Source organism: Chroicocephalus ridibundus, chromosome 1, assembly GCF_963924245.1.
Source record: "Chroicocephalus ridibundus chromosome 1, bChrRid1.1, whole genome shotgun sequence".
NCBI lineage: Eukaryota > Metazoa > Chordata > Aves > Charadriiformes > Laridae > Chroicocephalus > Chroicocephalus ridibundus.
In genome coordinates this window covers 8,359,698-8,385,414 of record NC_086284.1, presented here as the reverse complement: position 1 = coordinate 8,385,414, position 25,717 = coordinate 8,359,698, and the positions used below count along the sequence as shown (strand labels likewise).

The 25,717-nt window shown below is 46.8% G+C and overlaps 1 protein-coding gene and 1 long non-coding RNA gene across 3 annotated transcripts in view; one reads left to right on the top strand and one right to left on the bottom strand.

The window, feature by feature from the left end:
* Positions 1–15,960, top strand: part of FCHSD2 (FCH and double SH3 domains 2) — a 178,984-nt gene extending 163,024 nt beyond the window's left edge. For both annotated transcript variants that reach the window (XM_063327340.1, XM_063327329.1), the window contains 8 exons: positions 1,270–1,431; positions 7,684–7,818; positions 8,428–8,511; positions 8,640–8,817; positions 9,237–9,457; positions 10,866–10,995; positions 11,158–11,240; positions 13,568–15,960. In XM_063327340.1, the coding sequence (XP_063183410.1) occupies positions 1,270–1,431; positions 7,684–7,818; positions 8,428–8,511; positions 8,640–8,817; positions 9,237–9,457; positions 10,866–10,995; positions 11,158–11,240; positions 13,568–13,651 (1,077 nt within the window). In that variant the 3' untranslated portion in view covers positions 13,652–15,960. The remainder of the gene's footprint in view (positions 1–1,269; positions 1,432–7,683; positions 7,819–8,427; positions 8,512–8,639; positions 8,818–9,236; positions 9,458–10,865; positions 10,996–11,157; positions 11,241–13,567) is intronic.
* LOC134512190 (uncharacterized) lies at positions 8,824–11,261 on the bottom strand. Its single transcript, XR_010070070.1, has 3 exons — positions 11,150–11,261; positions 10,717–10,798; positions 8,824–9,017 (listed from the first exon to the last, which is right to left on the bottom strand). It is a non-coding gene; the product is annotated as an uncharacterized LOC134512190 (long non-coding RNA).
* Positions 15,961–25,717: the final 9,757 nt, after the last annotated feature.

The window sequence follows — 25,717 nt, the reverse complement described above, 5'->3', positions numbered from 1 at the left end:
GGTGTTGGTGGTTTGTGTGTGTGTGTGTATCGCATCGGATTTATTTGTGTATCACGTCGGATTTATTTGCGTGTCGCATCCAGTTTAGTCACCAGCCGAAGGGGATCCAGGGTCTGCAGCCCAGGAATATGCCTAGTTTTAAAAATACTGTGAAGCGCTGGGTTTTGTCTGGGTTTTTACACTTTGAAAATAATCTAAACTGACCAACCACTAGAACATAAAGAAAAGAGCCACCAGCTAGTAATGGCTGGAGAGCTGCCTGGCGGAAAAGGACCTGGGGGTGTTGGTCAACAGCTGACTGAATATGAGCCAGCAGTGTGCCCAGGTGGCCAAGAAGGCCAACAGCATCCTGGCCTGTATCACCACTAGTGTGGCCAGCAGGACTGGGGCAGTGATGGTCCCCCTGTATTGGGCACTGGTGAGGCCCCACCTCGAGTGCTGTGTCCAGTTTTGGGCCCCTCACCACAAAAAAGCCCTTGAGGTGCTGGAGCGTGTCCAGAGAAGGGCACCGGAGCTGGTGAGGGGTCTGGAGCACAAGTCTTGTGAGGAGCGGCTGAGGGAGCTGGGGGTGTTCAGCCTGGAGAAAAGGAGGCTGAGGGGAGACCTTCTCGCTCTCTGCAACTCCCTGAAAGGAGGGGGTAGCCAGGGGGGGTCGGGCTCTTCTCCCAGGGAACAGGTGATGGGACAAGAGGAAACGGCCTCAAGTTGTGCCAGGGGAGGTTTAGGATGGATATTAGGAGAAATGTCATCCCCGAAAGGGTTGTCAAGCATTGGAAGAGGCTGCCCAGGGCAGTGGTGGAGTCGCCATCCCTGGAGGGATTTAAAAGCCGGGCAGACGTGGTGCTGAGGGACATGGGGTAGTGGTGGCTTTGTCAGCGTTGGGTTGATGGTTGGACTCGATGATCTGAAAGGTCCCCTCCAACCTAAACGATTCTGTTATTCTAATATATGAATAGAAAATTAGCATAAACTAATCGGTTTATGATTAGTTTACTTTAAATCGTTACTTTAAGAACACAAGCTTGTGAAAGTGGCTGTGCCTGTAGTTTTACATCCCAAGGAAAGCATCCCCTGTCTCTTGGCTCACACCGTGTTCCCGCAGGCAAGGAAATGAAGACCTGGACTCGTTTCCGCATGGAGCAGCTTTCGGAGCCACCTATTTGTGTAATTTCCGTAATTTGCTGATCAGGAAATAACACATTTGAATGGTGGCAAGGAGCGAAAAGTAATCTTGAAAGAATTCTGACTTGTGTGTGTTTATTTCCCCAGATAATTAAGCTGAAAGCAGAAGCCCGTCTTGATCTGCTGAAGCAGATCGGTGTGTCTGTGGACACCTGGCTAAAAAGCGCAATGAACCAAGTGATGGAAGAACTGGAGAACGAACGCTGGGCCAGCCTGCCTTCGGTGACCAACAACGGCTCTTCACACCTGGTACGGTTTCCGACCTGTAAAATCTTTCCTCGTAGCAAATCCTGACTTCATATCGAATAGAAAACCAAATTGAGAATGTTTGGTTGGTTGGTGGCTAACTGGAAAAATCTCATAGCTTTACGTGGCTGAATTTCATGTAAGAACCAAAAAAAAGGATTTCTGGGTTTTGTTGCTGAGTTTACTTTAGGTTGATTTTTCCGACCTTGAATTAAGTGCCATAACATTTATTTGCCACCTCCTGAAAAGAAAAATGGCTGCGCGTTTCTTTGAAGTTTCATTAATAGTTCACGACGTTATCTGAGCTACTTGGATGAAAGGCGCTTTTTTCTCCCCCAAATGTTTAGAAAAATGTCGACTCCACATCGGCTCTTCCAGAGTCGGTTGCCTGCAGATCGCAGTGAAAGTCAAGCAAGAGAGCAAAGCCGGTTTTCCAGATTGATTTGGGTGTTTGAAATGAAAATTTGATTCATTAAAAATCAGTGAAAGGCTTTGGAAAACAGGTTTCTGGGAGCAGGGTTAGATGTTTCCCTCAAAGAATTTGTCATGGAGGTAGATGTTACCACTGTTCACCTGCGAGCTGCTGCCCTGTTACTTGAGATACAGGCGATATTTGACATTTTCTATATGAATAACTAGTTTTGCTTAAAGCAGTAAAGATGTTAAATCGGAACAGAGCCCAAACCTGAGGACTCCTGCGTTTCATCCAGAGAGCTGGTACCTTCTGAAACTGTTAAATTCATTTACCTGAGTGTGGCACAACGTGTCCAAAGTCCCACTGACCCTTTCGAATATTTCAGCCAATATACCCCAAATTGAACTCAAAAGCGGCTTGGATCAATGGAAGATTGGTAATGATTTTGTACTCATTAGTACATAAGACTAATTGTGTTGCAATATCTATAGCTGGTTTGCAAAATAGAGGCATTTCCCACCTGTTTAGCTTGGAAGACAGCACATTTTTATGTAATTCAAGAAAGAATAAAAAGCAAACTCATTTCTCTTCCCTCTCCTCCCCTGAAGAATGATATATTTTTTAAAAAAAGTAGAGATAGCTGAATCACACGGCTGCCCGAACCGGGAAACCCTGTTCATAAATAGGAACTGCTAAAGGAGCTGATAATTCCCTTTTTTTAATTCCCCTACACGGCACGCGATGCTGCGCGGTCACCTTTGGCAGTAAAACGGCGCAATCTGGGGCTCTTCACCGGTCACCAACTCAAAATTCCTGAAGATTTAGTCATTTTGCCTCAAACGAATTTTAATTTTTCTGTGCATGTTTATATATTTATAACAAATTTCAGAGGCTTTTATAAAGTCTTAGTTTGCATGTGGATACTTTCCTAACTGTAGTCTTCATACGCTGTTAAAATTACTTCATTCACACTTTCTTTTTCATCTTAAAAGCTTTGGACAGCCAGAATATATCTTCTGTCTAACGAAACTTTCAGGGGGAATGGGAACGTGGTTTCTCATTGCACCGCAGATGCTTTGGAGGAGGTCTGGTTTTCCCTGATCACTTAAGAGAGACAAAATCTCTGTTTCAGCAAGTGTGCAGTGTCCGCACACACAAAAAATCCTGCCCGTTCCCATGTTTCTTCATCTTTTTATGCTTCCTTATTGTTTTCTTGGGAACGGTGGCAAACCCTTAGAGGGAAAGGGGTTTTTTTGGGTGTACAGAAATTTTCGTTTCTGTCAACTTCTGGACTTTGTCAACTTCTGGACTTCTGCAAGGCCTTTGAGACGGTCCCCCACAACATCCTTCTCTCTGAGTTGGAGAGATACAGATTTGGTGGGTGGACTGTTCGGTGGATAAGGAACTGGCTGGATGGTCGCATCCAGAGGGTGGTGGTCAATGGTTCGATGTCCAGTTGGAGAGGGCTGACAAGTGGTGTCCCCCAGAGATCCGTACTGGGACCGGTGCTGTTCAATATCTTCATCAGTGATTTAGACAGTGGGATCAAGTGCACCATTAGCAAGTTTGCCAATGACATCAAGCTGAGTGGTGCCAGAGGGACGGGGTGTCATCCAGAGGGACCTGGATGACCTAGAGAGGTGGGCCCGAGCAAACCTTATGAAGTTCAACAAGGCCAAGTGCAAAGTCCTACACTTGGTAGTCGGGACAGTCCTCGTTATCAATACAGGCTGGGGGATGAGGTGATAGAGAGCAGCCCTGTGGAAAAGGCCACTGGCCCAGGTTGCCCAGAGCGGTGGTGGAGGCCCCATCCCTGGAGACATTCAAGGCCAGGCTTGATGAGGCTCTGAGCAACCTGGTCTAGTTGAAAATGTCCCTGCTTACTGCAGGGGGGCTGGACGAGATGACCTTTAAAGGTCCCTTCCAACCCAACATGTTCTATGATTCTATGATTCTATGATTCTATGAACTTTAGTTGAAAAAAGTGAGGGGGCGCCGACTCCACTCTGCTTTCTTCAGGGTGTTGGGATGTTTCTTCTAGGATGTCCCACACGGAGCTCGGTGACAGCGATTTGCAGTAAAGGTTGTTATTATAATCCCTGCCCTGTCCTGTTTGTCTCTTTATCCCCATCGTTAGTAGTTTAGTTATATATTCAAGCTGTTGTATGCAGATCCGAGCTTCAGCCTTCCCAAAATCCCAAAGGACTTCTTGCGTCGCGTGTCATTTCAGCTCCTTGCTAGCCGGGAGAGATGAGGAGATGTTACGGAGCTGTGTTTATCAGCAGTTTTTTTCCCTTTCTCCTTGTACTCCACCTCTTTTCGCTTCCCGTTGTGCGCCTTGGATTGCGCCCAGCATCTTGTTCTCCGTCTCGGCGGCCGTGCCAGCGCTCCGTCCCTGAGCCAAACCCCGGGCTAGTCCCTGGCGAGCCAGCAGATGCCACAGCGTGGGAGGTTCAACTCTGATTCTTATTTTCCCCTTTTACACTTACGTACCCTCCTGTATAAAAAAAAATAAGATGCTGTTGACCTTGGCAGGCCAGATGAGGACAGCCTGGAGATGGAATTCTTAGAACCGTTACCGAAATTACGCTGCGTGCAATTATTAGAATTACTGCGGCACATAACAAGCAGCAATTTCACTTCATCCTTAACAAGTGGGCAGTGATTAATGTTCAGAAACCAGCTACCTGCCGTCCCTGCGTCCTGCACTGCTTTGCTCTTCGTGCCCATATTTATCACGACATAATCTGTGCAGCAAAACTCTCAATATATTTTTATTTCAAAGAGCTAAAAATTAGAAAGCAGCATCGATGCCTTGATATCACTGTATTTATTTAACCTGCTGCAATAATACAGCGAGCCGAAGGAGTTAATATGCCATCAACTCTCCAGTGACTTTCTGATGTAATGACGAAATGCATAATTTGGGGAGGGAATACATTTATTTTTCCCAGTGTACATGCCTAAAAAAGTTAATTGTCATTTTGAATTTTAATGTCATCTGGAAAAGATACGCAATGCTACTCTTACATGTTGACATTGTTGCGAAACCTTTACGCTGCCTACAACAAATGTATAGTAAATACTATGTAGTTTATGCAAAAAAGGAAGAGAGAATAATGTCTTTATGGGGTTTGTGTTTTGTTTTCTGTTTGCTGGGACTCGAAGCAGTACGGTTATAAGAAACACTTGTACAGTAGAGGTACATTATTACAGAGTTAGAAATAATATTTGCAGTTGGTACGTTTTCTGTGAACAGGAAAATGGATGCTTTTACCTGGAAAGGGAGATAGCGTCTTTCACAAGTGGTGTTCCCCAGGGGTCGGTACCGGGGCCGGTTCTGTTCAATAGCTTTATCAACGACCTGGACGAGGGGATCGAGTGCACCTTCAGTAAGTTCATAGATGACACCAAGTTGGGTGGGAGTGTTCGTCTGCTGGAGGTTAGGGTGGCTCTGCAGAGGGATGTGGACAGGCTGGATGGGTGGGCCAAGGCCAATGGTGTGAGGTTCAACAGGGCCAAGTGCCGGGTCCTGCTCTTGGGTCACACCAACCGCATGGACGCTAGAGGCTGGGGGCAGAGTGGCTGGAGAGCTGCCCGGCGGTGAAGGACATGGGGGTGTTGGTCAACAGCAGCTGAATATGAGCCAGCAGTGTGCCCAGGTGGCCAAGAAGGTCAACAGCATCCTGGCCTGTGTCAGGAACAGTGTGGCCAGCAGGACTGGGGCAGTGATGGTCCCCCTGTACTGGGCACTGGTGAGGCCCCACCTCGAGTGCTGTGTCCAGTTTTGGGCCCCTCACCACACAAAAAGCCATTGAGGTGCTGGAGCGTGTCCAGAGAAGGGCACCGGAGGTGGTGAGGGGTCTGGAGCACAAGTCTGGTGAGGAGCGGCTGAGGGAGCTGGGGGTGTTCAGCCTGGAGAAAAGGAGGCTGAGGGGAGACCTTCTCGCTCTCTGCAACTCCCTGAAAGGAGGGGGTAGCCAGGGGGGGTCGGTCTCTTCTCCCAAGGAACAGGCGATGGGACAAGAGGAAACAGCTTCAAGTTGCACCAGGCGAGGTTTTAAAAGGGATTTACAAGCCAGGCAGACGTGGTGCTGAGGGACATGGGTTAGTGGTGGTTTTGGCAGTGTTGGGTTGATGGTTGGTCTCGATGATCTGAAAGGTCCCTTCCAGCCTGGACCATTTTAAGATTCTATATATTACGTTACTGGTTCACACTCAAGCATGATTGTCATCTGAAACCAGCAACCTGCATGAACCAAATTGTGGTTTCACTCCCTAAATACCTCTATTGCAAAATAATACCAGGCTCCGTTGAAAGATGAGCTTTATGACACGAGCTGCTAAGTTTTCTGTATCGTTAATGCTGTTTTCCCTCTGTGTGCCTACTCTGCAAATGATGCTATTCAAGGAGTCTGAGCAGCCCACACACTGAAAATTAAGATGTATTTTTCTTCCTCGTGTTAGAAAACGAGGACCAGATGTTTTACAAACGAGTCTTTCTAGGCATGATACACTAATTTCCATGATGTTTCCTACGGCTGCTGGGACGCGGACCGTGCACAGCAAAAGGCAGTTAGAAACTGGAGGGAGAAACCTTAAATTTGCCATAATTAATAGTTGGTTGGTAATATATCAAAGCATTGGGTTTTTTACCACGATTTATTTTTGTTACCGCGACATCCGTGAACGCGTTTAAGTGGCGATGGACGCAAACTGCGCTGGAAGGAAAATGGGGAAAAACCGGTATGAATTACAAGGATGTGGTCTAGAAATTGTAACATAAAAATCAATCAAGGTCGGAAAATGATGAAGCTTTGTGGTCTCCTACCCCAGGTCCAGAAGAGCAAAGGTGTCACGGGCTGACGTACGGAGCCGGCTGGTTCAGGAGCCTGCACAGACCATTTTTGGTCTCAGCCCCAATTTTCTCGATTTATCAGCCTTTTAGTTTTCATGAGGAATCCCAGATTTGCCCCCATATTAAAAGGAATGAATAAGGGGAAGACGGCAAACACGTAACAGTGTTGCCTTTGATTCGCAGGACTTGCCTGTTTTCACATGAGATAAAGTGTTTATTCATCATTTAATCCAGGCACCAGGCCAAAGCACAGCTCATGTCAATGTTGCCCGAACTACATTTATAGAAACCTGTATTTTTCCGGTGTTTCGACTTCAGTTTTTATTTAAATTTTTATAGCTAGTTTTTAATCATTCTTTCTCTATTTTTTTTTTTTTTTAATAAACTGCAGCAACTCTATTGTGCAGAATCCACCAGCCGGAAGGCTGATTTTTTTGATTTTTTTTTTTTTTTTTTTTTTTTTTTTCCAAATTTAAGTCTTTCCACTGCGGTTTCATTTTATAACTCGTGGTCACAGGTACATTCATCTTTTAGCGGCATAAATTCTCAGCAAGTGACTCGCCTTTCCGTTAAACTGTTTGCTGTGCCTCTGAAATGGCACCCCCAAGGAAGGCACATTAGTCATTCTTCCGCAGCTGATGCGCAAAATAAATAACGGCCAACAGTTGAGTTGGAGCTTCCAAAATCTTCTCCAGTTCTTTTTAAAGCCCGCGGCTTGTGCGTGAATGAAGAAAAACAGCTGAATTAAGCAAAGAGTCTTCTTTTGCTTCCCTGTATTTGCTTCGTTTGGTCGATGCTTTCCTGATGTTGGTATTTGAGAATTGTATGTTGAATATTATTTAGTCGACCTTTTTTTTTGTCCAGTTACAAGAATTGTAAGTAGGAAAAAAAGCGAGAAGAATATCCATCAGTTCAATTTTAATGTTATTTCTTCACTTATTTTTCTTTGATGTATAATGCCGAATTTAATGTGTTTTATTAGATTAATGCCGATGCAGAAAAGGAAGAAGGCGAAGAGTTTGAAGACAGCATGGATGTGTTTGATGACAGTAGTTCTAGTCCTTCTGGTACTCTAAGAAATTATCCTCTCACCTGCAAAGTTGTTTATTCATATAAGGTTTGCGATTTTATTTTTTTTAATTGATTAGAAAAAATGAATTACGTGACCAAAAAATGATAGATGTAACTCTTCGGTGGGAGTTGGAGGTAGAATGTCAGCGTTTGGCTCAATAATGGTGCACATTATATATATCTAACATCTCGCTGTGAAAAACGGAGTTGTGTTGCTGGTGCGGCTGTATGAGAAACGCCACAAAGCTCGTCTTTGTACCGGAATAGTGAAACCGCCATTCAGGAGTTCAGGCTCTGCTGACAAACGGCATTCACGCTATTTACTGCCGCTGCCTCAGCTGTAAATCACACCGAAGGCAGTGGCAGAGTACGGAGTAATTAGGGTTTCAAAAGTAAATAGGGTTGGACGCGCTGGGTGGTATTCGGGGTGCTTCTGTCTGTCCTCTTGACTGAAAAAGGGTCTTGGGAATATCAGTAGGTATACAGAAAAACCCTTATTTTTATATTTTAAAGTATGCTACATCATCAAATTTTCATTTTTTTTTAGAAAGACGTAATTTTTAATAAAGGGCCTGGATGAGGTTGTTCGTTATGCTTCCTGTCCCATGCATCTGAAAACGCTTGTATTTTCTAATCTTCCCGTTATTTACTTCAGGCTTCTCAGCCGGATGAATTGACCATAGAGGAACACGAGGTATTGGAGGTTATTGAAGACGGAGATATGGAAGACTGGGTGAAGGTATCGTTTTTCTGAGATTATTTCTTTTCACTGTTACTTTTAGAACCAGAATTTGGGATGGGAGAAGGGATTTGGATTCTTTTCAGAGTATGCAAAAGCAGAGCATCTTTTCTGTCCTTTGCTTACAGGCACGGAACAAAGTGGGGCAAGTGGGTTACGTGCCAGAGAAGTACCTGCAGTTCCCGACGTCCAGCAGCCTGCTGAGTATGCTACAGTCCCTCGCCGCACTGGATACTCGCTCCCACACCTCAAATAACTCCACCGAGGCTGATTTAGTCACAGGCAGCCTGAATGGAGACTCCAGTGGTAAATACCGATCGATAAATAAATAAAGAGTAGATTAACCTTGTTCTCAAAAGCATTCTGCGTATCGAGTTTGGATGTCGCATGTGGGAATTTCTCATATTTGACCTGTATCCGAGTACAGCTGTTCTCAGTAATGATCTATCTCGTATCAAATCCGTGTAATTTACCTGGCGATCTCATAGAATTGAGATTAACATTACCTAAAAAAAAAGAAAACTAAAATAATTTGACGCTGCAATTATGTGTAGTACTTGATCATGTACAATAACATCATTAGTGATGTTTTTTGTCAGAGTTAGGTTGGTGGTTGGACTTGATGATCCGAAAGATCCCTTCCAACCGTGGCGATTCTATGATTCTATGATCATTTTTTTAAGCTCATCCTAATTCCATAATTATTCTTCCCCCCTGCTCTTCAGTCTGTTTTGTAAAAGCACTTTATGATTACGAAGGCCAGACAGATGATGAGCTGTCCTTCCCGGAAGGAGCCATCATCCGCATCCTGAACAAGGAAAATCAAGATGATGATGGCTTTTGGGAAGGAGAATTCAACGGCCGCGTCGGGGTGTTCCCATCAGTATTAGTTGAAGAGCTGACGGCCTCAGAAAATGGAGAGACTCAGTGGATTGGAGATATTCAGGTATGGAAAGAGTTGAGGTGCCAGCTTACACGTATGATATTAATTTACATTTTAATTTCTCAGCCAGCCTAATAACGATCAACTGATCTATCGTGGCAAATGTAATATATTTGTGAATAAAGGCAAGTAGTTGGGTAGAAAGAAAATGAACCAAAGGAGAAAATTCCCAGTCTGCTTCCTGGAATTCGTTTATGACATCAACTGAGACATCAAAGACAAACTGGCAAAAAAAGAATTACAGGCTCTCTCAGCCCTAATTTAATGTTTTCATACTCCAGTCTGTTCTGTATCCTCTCAGTTTTTGAAGGGCAGGATACTGCCAAATATTGTGTTACAGTAATCTCTTCAAAAACATCCTCAATTCAGTATAGTTCTGTAATCCAGAATTCTGTGTCCAGTTCTGGACTCCCCAGTTCCAGAAGGACAGGGAACTGCTGGAGAGGGGACAACAAAGGGCTATGGAGATGCTGAGGGGACTGGAACAGCTCTCATGAAGAAAGGCTGAGGGATTTGGGTCTCTTCAGTCTGGAAAAAAGACGACTGAGGGGGGATCTCATCAACGCTTAGAAATACTGAAAGGGTGGGTGTCAGGAGGATGGGGCCAGGCTCTTCTCAGTGGTGCCCAGGGACAGGACAAGGGGTAACGGGCACAAACTTGAGCATAGGAAGTTCCACCTAAACATGAGGAGGAACTTCTTTCCTGTGAGGGTGGCAGAGCCCTGGCACAGGCTGCCCAGAGAGGTGGGGGAGTCTCCGTCTCTGGAGACATTCCAAACCCGCCTGGACGCGTTCCTGTGCCACCTGCTCCGGGTGACCCTGCTCTGGCAGGGGGTTGGACTGGATGGTCTCCAGAGGTCCCTTCCAACCCCCATCATTCTGTGATTCTGTGAATCCTTATATTATATTTGAAGATCAGACACATTCTCATGAAAAATTGTGGTGCTAGAAACTGGACTTCCACGTTCCCTACGAAGTAATTCCTCCAGTATTTTTACTCTTTGATTTGGGAAAACTGTGAAAACTTAAGATTTAAATGATATATATGCAGTTGAGTTGTGATAAAAGTCATGATCTTAACACTTTTGTGTGAATATAGTAGAGAAACACACTTGATCAGAAGGTTTTATTTTCGGATAACCTTCAAAAAGTCTGCCTAAATTATCTGGGAGAGGATGAAAATTTCTGCTCGGTGGCAACCTATGATTTAAAAAAAACATCTAATCCCTCTTGGATATCACGGCTTTCCTTCCCAAACCTACCTGACAGCGCTTTTGACAGATGGGTTTTCTCCAGATGACAGTTCCTGGCATATTGATGTGTCAGACAACGTCCTGCAGCTGGCTGCATACGTAAAAACCACCGAGGAATAAGGATTTCTGCATTCCCCCCCCCCCTCTTTTTAACACAGGTATCCCCAACTCCGAAGCCTAATAACGCCCTTCCACCGCTGCCGCTCTACGACCAGCCTCCCACTAGTCCCTACCACAGTCCGGATAAAAGAGGTTCTCAGTTCTTCCCCAGGTCGCCGACAACTAACGGTAAGAAATTTTGTGATAGTATAAGAAATGTTTTGCTAAATTCTTAATTTAGAATGCTCATATTTAAAAAAAAAAAAAAAAGCGCAGCTTTTTTTGCAACACAAAGTAAATTCAGCAGCGCTGAGCGGCGTGTGTGTGATGGGTTGTTGCTTACCCTTTCAGAAAACAGCTTCAGTTCAGAGTCTCCTGGCTTCTCCCAGCCTCCGCGAATTCCCCCCGAAACTTCCTATGGCAAACTGCGACCTGTAAGTTAAAAATAAATAACTGGTTTTATCGCTGCTCCAAAGTTACTGGGCCGAGTCTGGGTAAATCAGGTACATTCAGAGCAGGGTGGTGAATGGCTCCGTGTTCTGCAAATCCAATTACTGCCTAGTAAAATGCGGTATCTCAGATTAATAGCGCGAGGAAAGGTCTGTTGGCCCCCCTTGGATAATGCCATAGAGGTGTCAGAAAGCGATAGAACACGAGAGCTATTTGAGATGGGGCGAACACTAGAATAAAACAAAGCTGCCCTTGTTTAACCGGTAAGTCCCCGTGTTTAAAGATGACCTTGAGTCTTATCCATCCCCTTTTTTTTTTCATCCAACCCGCCCGTCTGTGGCTGCCGTTACCGCTGTAATACCCGCGTGAGGCGTCTCGATCGTGAAATCTAACCTGGGAGGAAATTACATCTCTTACCGTAGTAAAAATAGATGTGAGTCGATAAACTTACGCTGCCTTTTCGGGCGCTGGGAGATTAGTTCTGTTCTGGCTGCGCGTAATAACCCCTAAACAGAACTAAAAAAGAGGTGGGGAATAAATGCCAGAACAGCTTAATCACAGGATTTGTACAATTTCCCCAGCGTGCTGGCAGACAAATCCGCTGGCCGGCAGTTTGACGTGATACGTGGTCCGGGGGACTCGATTGAGGGTTAAATTTATTTCTGAACCTCTTCATTTGAGGGGTTTAGATTAAAAATTCTTCATGATAAGATGAAATGGTCTCTTATTTTGTATATTTTGCGATGTCTCTGCTGCCTAGAAGGAGAGGTTTTGCTAGGAAAAGAGAAGAAGAATTTAATCACTTAGAACTTGCGGAGATCTGTCTCCTGGGATTAACTTTGAAATCAAGTTTTGGGGGTTTCAAAGTCCTAAACCGAATCGTATTAAAGCTGCAATATTTGTATTTTCCTGGCATCCTCAATGAAGGAGGTTGGAGAAAAAGAGCGTTTTTGCATATTCAGAAATGATATTTTGAATATTCCGGTAGTCAGTGAGTCAGCCTTATTCACGGACGTACGCGAGGGAGAGGTAGTACCGCATCGTTAAGTGTTTAATTATTGAACAGAGAAGTTTCACATTATCTTATTATTCCCTTGTAAAAATACATTGATTCAGCTTTTCCATTTTGTAGATTTATTATTTTCTTCACGAGTTGCTTGCAATTTACCGTCTTTTTAAAATAATACTACAGTGTCGTGCCTTAATTGAAAGGATTTCTGTCAGTGTTGCATTTTTAATATGCCCGGTTTGAAAACATTGGGAAGTTTGTTCTGCTATTGCTCCACAATTCCCGTTTTCCGTATCGAGTCACTCCGGTGGATTTTGAAACCGTGTGATAAAAAACCCTGGGCGAAATGCTGTTAGCGCTCAAGGGAGTCTCGATGAGGAGCAGTAAGAACTTTATTGATGTGGCAGAGGGTAAAAATAGCATCAGATTTCAGGTGCGTAGCGTTAGGGTCAGTGATTGATTAAACAGGAGTAAGCTGCTTCGGTGCAACAAGGTGTTCTGGTAGTTTCCAGCCGAGGGCGTCATCAGCTGGAAAGCACTGGATGTAAAGATCCAAGTCCGTCCCAGGATTCTCCGTGGGTACAGGCAGAGTAAATAGGTTATTTCCCTCGGTGTGTTTGCCCCCCCCGTGACTGCTGGTCACCCGAGAGCGGTGCCAGTCTGTAACGAAGAGCCTTGATGGCTTAATTGGCTCCTGGACCTGAACTCAGCTGGTTCCTCGCTGCAGTTCTGTCAGTCTTAGTAACGATCTGTATATTTGCATCATCTTGAGGTATGAGGGCCACGAGGATCATCCGAGGGCTGGAGCCCCTCTCCTGTGAGGACAGGCTGAGGGAGCTGGGGGTGTTCAGCCTGGAGAAAAAGAGGCTCCGGGGAGACCTTAGAGCCCCTTCCAGTCCCTCAAGGGGGCCTACAGGAAAGCTGGGGAGGGGCTGTTTGCGAGGGCATGGAGCGACAGGACGAGGGGCAATGGTTTAAACTAGAGCAGGGCAGGTTTAGATCAGACATTAGGAAGAAGTTCTTTACACTGAGGGTGGTGAGACACTGGCCCAGGTTGCCCAGAGAGGTGGTGGAGGCCCCATCCCTGGAGACATTCAAGGCCAGGCTTGATGGGGCTCTGAGCAACCTGGTCTAGTTGAAGATGTCCCTGCTCACTGCAGGGGGGTGGGACTAGATGGTCTTTAAAGGTCCCTTCCAACCCAACACGTTCTATGATAAGCCCAAAGCTGCAGTTTTAGCCTGTACAAGTTTGGAAATGTTGAGAGTTTGCTGATAGTTACGGGCTGGTTCTGGCTGTTTCAGGTGCGAGCGGCTCCGCCACCCCCTACTCAGCATCATCGCCGGACAACGGAGAAGATCGAGGACGTGGAAATCACTCTGGTGTAACGATCGGACTAGTTCAGTAGTAGTGCTACAATCAAGACCAAACGCGATATTTGGTCAATCTCATTTTTAGGCACCTTTGCATGATGAAGACTTTAAAATAGAGCAAGAGATAGGGAGGGTTTTCTGTGGCAGTGACATGGTGGATTCCTTCCCACGGTCATGAATATTTTGTGCCTTTTTTTTTTTGGTTGTCATTTTGATTTGTATACATCGTTCTTCCTCTCTTAGCACAAACCGAGACGGGCCAAACAGCGAGCGGAGGATTGGCTCGGAGCAGGTTTCTCTCTTGGCTGAAAACGGTCAATTTTTCTAGGGAGGCTGCGGAAAAAAAGCCTCATTCATGCAACTTAGTCATCGCGTATTCCCATCCCGTGCATTAGTACAGTATATTACTGTTGCCATAGGAATGTGTTAAAAGATTGTCAGTTCTTCAAGTAGCGTGAACTTGTCTGATTAGGTATTAATCAGAGCTTGCGGAATGAAAAAGGGAACTGAAAAACAGAAGTATAAGGAGAGGCTGGCTCCTCTTTAACCCCCTTGCAGAAAGGAAGAAACAGGAAAATACTCGTAGAGGTAGGGAAAAGTGATGCGGATCACATGGCGTTCGTTGCGTTAGTGCACACCCCTTCACTAATTAACAGTTAAACAGAACTAAATGTTCTTTGTATTAATATTTATGCAGTACATTTAGTAATACAGTATCTAATATGGAGGTGCTGAATTAGTAGCAACATCTTGTTCCATAGCATAAACCAACTGGTAGAAAAGTGAGATTTTTGTCTAGATCTGGAAATTGAGCTGCTTTTTTTTTTTTTTTTTTTTTTCTTCTTAGCAGATTTGGGGGGTTTGGTTTTGTTTCGTTTTGTTTTTTAAGTACTTGGGGTCGTTCTTATCCCAGTTATTGTACTTTATTATCCGAGGTTAGCAGTATAGCTTTGTCATCAACACGTCTGGCTAGAGTTAGAAGTTAAATTTCGAGTATTTACACGCGTTATTTAGTTTTCGGATGGTCCTGGAGCGTTTTTCCCTGCGAAGCCCGTTGACGTGCCAAAGCCAGAGCGCCAGGAAGAGCTCCGGCTTCTGCGAAGCCTTCAGGCCGCCTTCGCGGCCAGGCCTACGGGCTCCAGTTACTCTTGGAAAGGAGAGAGTGAAAGAATTCCGAAAGGCAGTTGCCATCGGAGATGGGGGAAAAGGAAGCTTTTGGTGCTGTCGTTTGAAAGGGCCAAGGAGATTGGGAACCGTAACGTGGAAACGGTCAGAGGAGAGGGAAAAACTGGATGAAAGCAGTTTGTTTTTTTTTTTTTTTCTTTAGGTGCGCTCACTAAATTATTTTCAGCAATCTCCCGTCAGATCAAAGCTTCGGTTAAAAGGCATCACAAAGTGGGTTTTTTTGAGCTGTTCTATGGGTTCTGTTGAACGCGCTGTTATGTCTTCTTTTTTATTTCTAAACCAGTAAGTTTTCTACCTTTAGTTTACTAACAAGGGCTATTTTTTGAGGCTGCATTTACAAAAAAAAAATCAAAATCCAAATCATCTAACAAGATTATGTCATCAGTTTTGCACGTACCTGTCAATCCCGAGCCAGGCTGGGGCTCTGAGACGTCCGTGGTTTTGCCAATCTCCTTTCCCAGGGGGAATCTTCCACCGAGAATGGGGCTGTTGGAAGAAAATAATTCCTGGATCAGTTCTGAAACCGCTGACTGCCCAGCGAAATCTTTTCCGTAATTTTTTCATTCTTTTTGCACCTCTCGTCCTGTTGATCTGTTCGAGGTCTTTTTATGTGTTTATCAAACTTATTCTTAAGTTTAAAAAAAAAAAAAAAAAAAAAGACGTTTTTAAAAAAAAAAAAAAAGATTTTAACTTGTTTGCAAAAATTTTGAGAGCTTCACGACGCGGAAGAAAAGCGAGTTTTGCCATAACCTTCACGTTCGATTTCTTTGGCCAGTTTTTTCTGTGTCCTTCATACCCGGACTTTCAAAATTCAGAAAGTGTTATTTAAAGTCTCTTTTAGTTGTATTTTAAAATATTTTCTGTAAGAGCTGCTAATTTTATTTAAAAAGGTTAAAACAAAAAAAAAAAAAAAACCACAAAAAAAAACAACCCAACAAAAAAAAAAAAAAAAAGAAGAAAAGTTGTAAAAATATGCCTCCTTTTTAACTATGGTTTCTTCATACAGGGCATGTATTCGACGTATCATCCTGTACAGCGTCAGTACACTGAAAGCATCGGTGCAAATGCTTTCTTTATATTGGCTGTAAAAAGTTTGTATTTATTATGTATAAAAAGTTGAATAATAAAAAAAGTGGAACGAAATCCAGCACCTTGCCTTGATACGGCCACCGCTCCGCCGGCGGCAAAATTGGCGGTAAATCGGGGGAGAACCTGACATTTGGGGATAAAAATGTGTATTTTCTTGGGTATCGTTTTTTATAGTTTATGCTTTTGTACAGAAATTTGAATCTCCTGCTCAGGAAAACACTTACGCACATACTTAAAGCGATCTTTAAAGGTGGTATTTACATGAGGAGCAAAATCACGGGAAAAATGGAGAGCCGGTAACAAAGCTCCGGTTATCGAAATAATCGCTTAATAGCCATTATGCAGTTAAGGTAATTGCGTGAAGAAAGAGAGGGAGAGAGTGATTGATCGTAACTGCAGTGTGCCCGTCCTTTAGTGGGCTTCATTTGCCTCATCGCGTGAGGAGCCTTTCCGCTCATCCCAGACCTCGCTGGCCTCCGCATCCCTTTACGCACTGGGCTTCCCCGTTAGATTGCCTTGGCATTATCTTCTATTCTGGGGTTCCCCGTTAGATTTCCTTATTATTATCTAATATTCTGGGTTTCCCTGTTAGATTCCCTTTTCATTACTTTATATTCTGGGGTTCCCCGTAAGATTTCCTTATTTTTATGTTATATTCTGGGGTTCCCCGTTAGATTTCCCTATTATTATGTTATATTCTGGGGTTCCCCGTTAGATTTCCCTATTATTTTGTTATATTCTAGGTTTTCCTGTTACATTTCTTTAGTATTATGTTACATTTTGGGTTTCCCGGTTAGATTTCCTTATTATTATCATCTATTCTGGGTTTCTCCATTAGATTTCCGTATTATTATGTTATATTCCGGGGTTCCCCGTTAGATTTCCTTAGTCTTATGTTATATTCTGGGGTTCCCTGTAAGATTCCCTTATTATTATCTTATATTCTGGGTTTCCCTATTAGATTCCCTTATTTTTATGTTATATTCTGGGCTTCCCTGTTAGATTTCCATATTATTATCTTGTATGCTGAGGTTCCCTGTAAGATTTCCGTATTATTATGTCATATTCTGGTTTTCCCTGTTCTATTTCCTTCCTGGCGTTGGTGACCGGCTCCTTGCCTGGCTCGTTTCAGTGTCTCACAGGTGAGCGGTTTTTGCGTTCGGTGCTCAGGGATACCTCAGCTCTATGCACTGATTTTTCTTCCCCGTTTTTGCTTCCAGCTGTTTGGAGTCGAGACGCTTTTACCCTCTTTGAAGACGACCGGCCACTGGGCATTGCCGCCGCGTTGGGTTCCATCTTTCAGCTTTCATTTCCACCGCTCACGTGCAACGCTTACACAGGCTTTCGTCATTTTTTCCCTGAGCTCCTGCAGCCTCTTCCTTTGAGAAATCCCATCTTCTCTGGCTTTTTACACGCTTCTCCAAAAATTATTGTCCAGACTTACTGCTTTGACCACGTTGTCCTTTTCTTTTAGCTTCTTGCGCATTGCATCTCTCTTTTTGCTTGCTGCATCTCTCACAAACCTCTTTGCTTGTGATTCTTTTCATCGCTTATAAATGATGTTAAGCCCCAAACCCACCCAGTGATGCCACTTTTCATTTCTTCCATTTTTTAACAGGCTGCCTTCATACCTCGACTTGTTCTTCTTCCCCCTTCCTTAAAAGCTGGGCCGTGACAAAACAAACCCAGCGGATAATGCCCGTTCAGCAGGAGCGCGGTGATTGCGTCGTTCTTCCCGTTAACAAAAGCGTAACTTATTTCCCTGAAAACCTCTTCGCCCTGAAGTGCTTCCCCAACCGAGAGGCAAACTCCGTTGCTGCCGTTCGCCTGCAAGTGGGAGGTGGCTGCGGTTTTCCCAGTGTGCAGCGGCCACCTCCAGGCCAAAAAAAAGGTGCTGAGTTAAAAAAAAAAAAAAAAAGCTGCATGGTTATAGCATAGAATCATAGAGCATAGAGTGCTTTGGGTTGGAAGGGACCTTAAAGCTCATCCAGTTCCACCCCCCTGCCCTGGGCAGGGACACCTCCCACCAGCCCAGCTTGCTCCAAGCCCCGTCCAACCTGGCCTTGAACCCCTCCAGGGATGGGGCAACCACAGCTTCTCTGGGCAACCTGGGCCAGGGGCTCACCGTCCTCACAGCCAAGAATTTCTGCCTGAGATCTCAGCTCAATCTCCCCTCTTGCAGCGGAAACCTCTTCCCCCTCGTCCCATGGCTCCCCTCCCTCATCCAGAGTCCCTCCCCAGCTTTCCTGGAGCCCCTTGAGGGACTGGAAGGGGCTCCAAGGTCTCCGCGGAGCCTTCTCTTCTCCAGGCTGAACCCCCCCAACTCTCTCAGCCCGTCCTCCCAGCAGAGGGGCTCCAGCCCTCCCAGCATCTCCGGGACCTCCTCTGGCCCTGCTCCAACAGCTCCATGTCCTTCCTATGCTGAGGACTCCAAAGCTGGACACACTGCTCTGGGTGAGGTCTCACCAGAGAGACCGTATTCCACTTAGGATACATAGAGAAGCGGGATGGGGATCTTGCCCAGCGCGGAGGTGGAAATGTTGGTCTCTGGAAGAGGTGGTGCAGGACCATCGCTGTCTCCTGTGGAGCCGGGGTTTCTCCTGACAGCTCCAGCTCTCAGGTTTTCAAAAAGGATAATGAGACTGAGACCCGACAAATTGCTTGTGCTGGGGTTCCTTATTGTTTCTTTCATGGAAATATTAAACCAAACGCAGGCACGTGGGTGAGTGCTCTTTCCCATGTAGTACAAGTTTCTCTTGCTGTTAATAGTTATATTAATGGTGGTTGGACCTTTAAAGGCACCTTCCAACCCAAACTATTCTGTGATTCTATAAAAAAGAAAAACACCTCACCCTCTTCTCCAAATAAAGGATCTTTTGCGTCTCTGCACGTAACGTGGAGGACTGGCTGCTCTGCGCTTTTTTCATCCTTGTTTTTCCAGCAAGATCCCTATAATTAATAACCTGCAAATCCCAGCGCAGCCAAGGCAGGAGGAGCAGGAAATCCGCCGTGATCAGCCTTTCCTTCTACGGAGCCTCCCGGGAAGCTCGGGAGGCGAGATCCTGCTGCCGTTGGGTGTCCCGTCTCCCCACGTTTTCTCCGTCTGCAGATCTGCTGCCCTCCATAAAACTGACGGGAGGGAGGATGCTGCTCCCCCTTCCCTCCTGCTGCTGGCCGGCTCTCCGAGAGGTGAGCTGGGGACGTGGAGACCTCGGTTCAAGGCACGGGGAGAGGCTGGAGAAAGTGAGGGATAAAAAGAAAGAAAGAAAACTTAACTGATGCCAGGGATGTAGCAAACGAGCCGATAAAAAATGCAGCGAGGGAAATGTTGACGTGCTCACTATACCAAATAGTTTCCTACTCCAGGCGTTATCCCGGGGGACTGAGGATTACAGATCCGGGAGAAGGATCGCTGGAGCAAGCGAGCTTCTGCATTGCAGGTCATTTCAGATAGAAAATAAAAGCGCTGCAGCGATACCGGGGCCGGACTGGGGAAGGTAAGGAATCTCTGTGGTTAGCGGAGTTGAACTGGAACAGACCCCGGCCGTGCGGTGAATGGCCACCCCCTGCTCGCAGCGAGGAGAGGGGGATGCTAACGCTGAAGGAAAACGGGAGGCAGACGGTCGTCCGTCTGCCGTTTAAAATGCTGAAATGGGCTTTACATCCCAAGGGAAAACTCAAAAATACACCCTGGAATTCTATTTTATCTGTAGCAGACAACAGTTTAGTTTATATCACATACTGCAGACCCAGCGGGGGATAAAACTGAGACGGGCGGAGTGAAATAGAAGTATCTCCTAGGAAATTATTAAAACTATTCCTTGTACGCGGCCGTCACCCAGTTTTCTGTCTGAGTATATGGCGCTGCGCTGTTTGAAAGCTGATGAGTTTGTCGCCTGGAAAAGGATTGCGGAATCCCAGACTGGTTGAGGTTGGAAGGGGCCTCCAGAGGTCAATTGGTCCAACCCCCTGCTTAAGCTGGGCCAGCCAGAGCCGGTTGCCCAGGCCCGTGTCCAGACGACTCTTTGTATCTCCAAGGATGGAGACTCTACCACCTCCCTGGGCAGCCTGTGCCAGTGCTTGGTCACCTGTTGAGTGCAAAAGTGTTCCCTCATGTTCAAAGGGAACCTCCCGTGTTTCGGTTTGTGCCCATGGCCCCTGGTCCTGCTAATGGGAAGAATCATAGAATCATCCAGGTTGGAAGGGACCTTTCAGATCATCGAGTCCAACCATCAACCCAACACTGCCCAAACCACCACTACCCCATGTCCCTCAGCACCACGTCTGCCCGGCTTTTAAATCCCTCCAGGGATGGCGACTCCACCACTGCCCTGGGCAGCCTCTTCCAATGCTCGATAACCCTGGCTCCGTCTTCTTGGCCTCCTCCCTTCAGGTATTGATACACATTGATGAGATCACCCTCAGCCTTCTCTTCTCCAGGCCAAAAACTTCCTTCTCCGTACGTCTCTGTGTGCTCTCCCTGCAAAGAAGAGCTTTTAAATCAGCCAGAAACCTTTCAGAAAGCAAGCGCTGTGGACTTCGTGTTACCCGTGGATCCCAGATTGCTGCTTCGGCTGGTCTCGTGTCTCGTGGGTCCGACAGAGCAGCTCTCTGTTGAACGGTGCTCTAGGCTGGGCGCTGTGCAGTCATCACAGAGACTCAGAAATCGGATTACAGGATGGAGCCTTTAAATTGTACCTCCTTAACGATCCACAAAAAACAATGCTCTGACATGGCCTTGTTTCTGTTCCCAAAAATGCTTTGGAAAAAACCACATACTATAGACACTGGCTGCTTTGTACGTTGGAAGTGCCTCGTGGAGGCTTTCAACTCCTGAGTCCACACCACGTCACCAGTGAATGAGGCCTGTTGCGGCGTCTGCCAGACCAGTTTGCAGCCCCATCTCGTTCCTCCTCCTCTTCCCCATTCAGGTTTGCTCCCCGCAATCAATTTTCCAGCCTCTTGGCCTCTCTCAAATGCCTTAAGCAGCGATTCTTCCGCCACTTTGTTTAAAATCCGCTTTTGCTGTCTTCTGGATTTCACAGCTGGTACCTGAAGGGGGCCCGGTGGAGGAAACGGGCCTGGCGATCTCCATCCAGCTCTATTGAGCAGACATCGCCTCTCCCCAGAACGGTCACTGCTACAGCCTGGGCAGGGGCCAAGGATTAAATGGACTTTAGAGAAGGCTTTGGATTCTCTTACATCGTTTCACCCAACAAAAACATAACCATGTGAAGAACTCTTAGGTATTCTCCTGAGTCATCTAGTCTTTGCTGTGAAGAATGGGAGACGTGGTTACGCTTCCCTTTTTAGTGTTTCATCTTCACTACAAAAGTAGAAGCCCTTCAACCTCGAATCTGCAAGCTGAGCTCCACAGATGGTTTCTCCAGCTACTCCAGTTCTTCTCTTGCACCTAAATACATGATTTCAGCCAAAAATGCACTTGGATTTAGAACAGGCAGTGTAGATACCCACAGATGGAGAAGACGCCAGCTCCTCTCCTGAGGGCTTACTGGGCGAGAGCATGCTGGTGGTCAAGCTTGGATCACAGAATCACAGAATGGTTTGGGTTGGATGGGACCTTAAAGATCGTCCAGTTCCAACCCCCTGCCCTGGGCAGGGACACCTCCCACCAGCCCAGCTTGCTCCAAGCCCCGGCCAACCTGGCCTTGAACCCCTCCAGGGATGGGGCAGCCACAGCTTCTCTGGGCAACCTGGGCCAGGGGCTCACCGCCCTCACAGCCAAGAATTTCTGCCCGAGATCTCAGCTCAGTCTCCCCTCTTGCAGTGGAAACCCCTTCCCCCTCGTCCCATGGCTCCCCTCCCTCATCCAGAGTCCCTCCCCAGCTTTCCTGGAGCCCCTTGAGGGACTGGAAGGGGCTCCAAGGTCTCCGTGGAGCCTTCTCTTCTCCAGGCTGAACCCCCCCAGCTCTCTCAGCCCGTCCTCCCAGCAGAGGGGCTCCAGCCCTCCCAGCATCTCCGGGGCCTCCTCTGGCCCCGCTCCAACAGCTCCGTGTCTCTCCTGTGCTGAGGCCCCAGAGCTGGAGGCAGCACTGCAGGGGGGTCTCCCCCGAGCGGAGCAGAGGGGCAGAATCCCCCCCCTCGCCCTGCTGCCCACGCTGCTGGGGATGCAGCCCAGGCTGTGGGGGGGTTTCTGGGCTGCCAGCGCACATTGACGGCTCATGTTGAGCTTCTCACCCACCAACACCCCCAAGTCCTCCTCCTCGGGGCTGCTCTCAGTCCAGATCCCTGGTCCACCTGTGTGTCATCGCGCAGCTGGGAATGGCACAGTTACAGTTTGACCCGGGGGGTCATTTCACCGCATGAGAATGGATTATTTTACGTTAAAATCTGGATTTGCAGTGAGGACAGAAACAAAACTGAAGGATGCTTTGGAGGAAGAGGTCAAGCGTTCGAGCTGCGTGATGAAGTACCTTCCATTTGGGAATTGGTTTTAGTCTGCTCCTGAATTTTTACCTTTTTTTTTGTTCAACAGACTGATTTTTTGTTTAGATTTTTCTTTTTTTAATGCGGATTCAAGAGCAATTGCTGTGAGGTATGCTTCTGCTGTGGTGTAATTAGTTTTGTCTACTGTAATTGCTTCTTCTTTTGCCATTGTTTATTGAAAGACGGATGATTTTCCAGGTCTAGTTGCACTGGGGATGCTGACGGCAGCTTTTTTTAAATCCCGTAGCACAGCTATTTGTCTTTTTTACTCAGCTGAATCCTGCAGAGTGGGCCAAATTCGGCTTCACCTCTGTGTCCTGGGCAAATTACTGCACTAATTAATTTCTGTAAGACTGGGGCCTTCTTCTTGTTTAACGCGGGGGACTGATGAAGGGAGCGCACTCCGTCTGCAGGCGTCAAGCGTGGATAGAAAACAGCAACAACCTCGGATTAACTTGCCGAGTAAACTTGCATGAAGAGACACGAGGGGCTGATCATTTAAAAGCACGGTTAGAGGGTTTTTAAAAATATATATATTATTAGTGTCCCGTCCTCCTTCATAAGATTATCTTGGTTTCTGCGAAGTGAGGTGTGATCCTTTGCACTGCGTGTTCTCCTGTCTGTGCTGCCATGGGTTACCGCTGCGGGCATTGCCGTGGAGTGCCCAGAGTTGATTTTAAAACAGAAGGATCGGCGTTTTTCCTTGGGAATGGGATGACAAATTCTTGCCGCTCCTTAAAAAAGAGGAAAGGGGTGCTCCGTATGGCAGCGAGAGAGAAGGCGGGGGCTGTGGCTGAGGAACGCGTGGCGTTGCTGAGAACATCCGTAACGGTGGGAGACGACAAACGGAGCGGCAGAGAAGGGCTGCTCGGCAGCGCTTCACCAGCCCAGCACGTTTGGATGCCAGAAGAGAGAGACTCTGCGGAGGAAAGCTGCTTTTGGCAGAGCTTTGGAAGAAAGACAGACTTGGACTTCCCCGGAACTTTAGTGAAAGGATCCGGGCGCTCCTCTTGGGGTGCTTGAGCCAGCAGAGCTGAGGCTGAGCCAGGTAATAATCACTTCTAAGGCGTGAAAGTGGCAGGAGGCTTTCTGAGGCCATGGTTCGGTGACAGAGTAAATCCAGCTTTAGGGCACCTTGTGCTAATCCAAGAACACCATGGCCCCGGAAGATGGAGCGCTGATCCAGATAAACTCCCGCTGCTGGCTCACATGTGTCCAAAATGCTCTGACGGGTCAAGTTCTGTACCAGCGGGCCGGGTTTTCTCTCTCTGTGTCACTCCAATGTGACAAACGAGGTTTTCCGCGGCCCCTCGCAGGCCGCGCGGCAAGAGAAAACTGGCGCGAGTTCCGCGCTGTCGGTTGTAGCTGGTTCAGCAGAGACGAACTGGTGCCGGGAATGATTCAGCGTTGTCTGGGTTGGGACACTGTGCCGGGGTCTTGTTTCTGAAACGGAAAACCAAACTGGGAAAACCATTAAAAACTTGTCTAATGAAGCAGATTTCATTAGGAAACGCTGGTTTGGCAAAACCTTTTAAAAATCTGGGGCAGTAGCTAAACCAGAACACCTCACTGCTTCGATCGGTTGCGGGGAAACTTGGGAGAGGACTACCCCAAACCCTGCGGAGCGTTGCTGGAAAGTTCTGTCTCCCTGCGGATCTGAGGGCTGTGAACCCCCGCGTGCCTGCACGCGCTGCTGTCCTCTTGGGGACAACCGGGTTTCCGTGGCAGACGGGTCGTCCTACCAGCGTCAAGGAACTCCAGCTGTGTGGAGCTGGAAGCCCATGAACAACACGTAGAGATGAGGACCTGCAGAGCCAAGATGCCCTCGACGCCTCGTTGGGCTTCCCTGCCCGTAACGGGGGCTCCTCCCTCACTCCTAGTGCCAAGGGGCTCTTTTGGGTCATGGCATCCGCGATTCACTGCAGCTGCCTCCAGTTTTTCCAAAACAGGTGGGGCTTTTTTTCCCAGAGTTTTAACAGAAATTTAATTCCGAACATTAAACTTCATAAATACGTAGCTCGGACGTGTTAGACTTCTGAGCAGAAGACAAATGCCACGTTTTGAGCATCTCCCTGGCGAAGAGCCTACACGGATCTGAAGCGGAAACCCGCTGCAATGCAGGAGGCAGCCCCAGGAGCTGCGTGGCTGGAAGATTAAAGGTGGGAGAGCTGAATTCTTCACCCAGAGTGACATTTGAGGGATTGCAGTGGAGGAGAGAGGTGGCTGGACCGAGAGGTCCGTCGGTAAATCTACCGTTGCGATCGCCTTTAACCCAGCTCTGGTCTCTTGACTGCCTCGTACTAGTTGGCTTTTGCTTGCCGTCGGCTTTGCAAGGCCAGGTCTCCCCGCAGCATAAATCAGCGCTGCTTCTCTCAACCGATGTTACCGCATCCCGGCTCTCGCAGCAAAGAGCCGCGCTGGGGCGCGAGAAGACTGAACACCGGGTAGTTTAATGTTCCTGGAAAAGGAAACCCGCATCACAGCCGATCCTCGGCCTGCCGCAAATTGTTGTCGAGGTCAGTGCAAATTGCTACCCAAGGACACTGGCAGAGCGTGATTGTTCTCGGATAACAAGGGGGATCTCGTGTTAATTCAGCTGGCAGAGCTGTGGGGACTAATAGCAGGGAACTGCTGCCGCTGCTTTCGAAATCATCTGACTGAGCTAATCCGAGGACGAGGAGGCGATTTATTGATTTGAAGTCCCAGCCAGACGTAGATGGAGATAATTCTAGGATGTTAGGGGTATTATTCCTACAGAATAGCAGGCTTGGTAAACACTTTTCATTTATTTATTAGCTCCTGCAAAACAGTTGTGTTGTGTTGCAGCTTGAATGTTTTATTTAGAGACGTGAATAGCTGCGATACTGAAAATAAGAGCTTTCTGGGTGGCAGTCATTTGATATTTTTGCCGAAACTGCTTGTTTTCTAAAGCAAATAGCAAAAGTGCTCGCCCTTTCTTTAAAGCTATTTTTAAAAGATTATAAAAAAAAAAAAAAAAAAAAAAGGTGTTAAGTTTGCGGCTCTGCTTTTGCATTCTGGTCAGGTGTCTTTTTGCTTTTCATGGGTCTCTCACAAGCCGGCTTCCGAGGACTCTGGTTAATGTCCTAGAAAATAACCTTGTGCTTAGACTAAGAGCCATTTTATCACAGCTGCTGTCTCACTGTTTCTTGAGGCTGGAGAATCGCCTGCGGGAAACGGGGCAAAGCAAGAACCAGGTTATTGCCGGGCTGCTCGTGAAAAGCTCCCACTTGGCTCCCGAGCCTGAAGTCTTCCAACGGCTGGCTGACCCCGGGGTTTTCACCCAGCCTGGCAAACCACGAGTTACAGAGATCAGAGGTACGTATCGTGAAGGACGGGCTC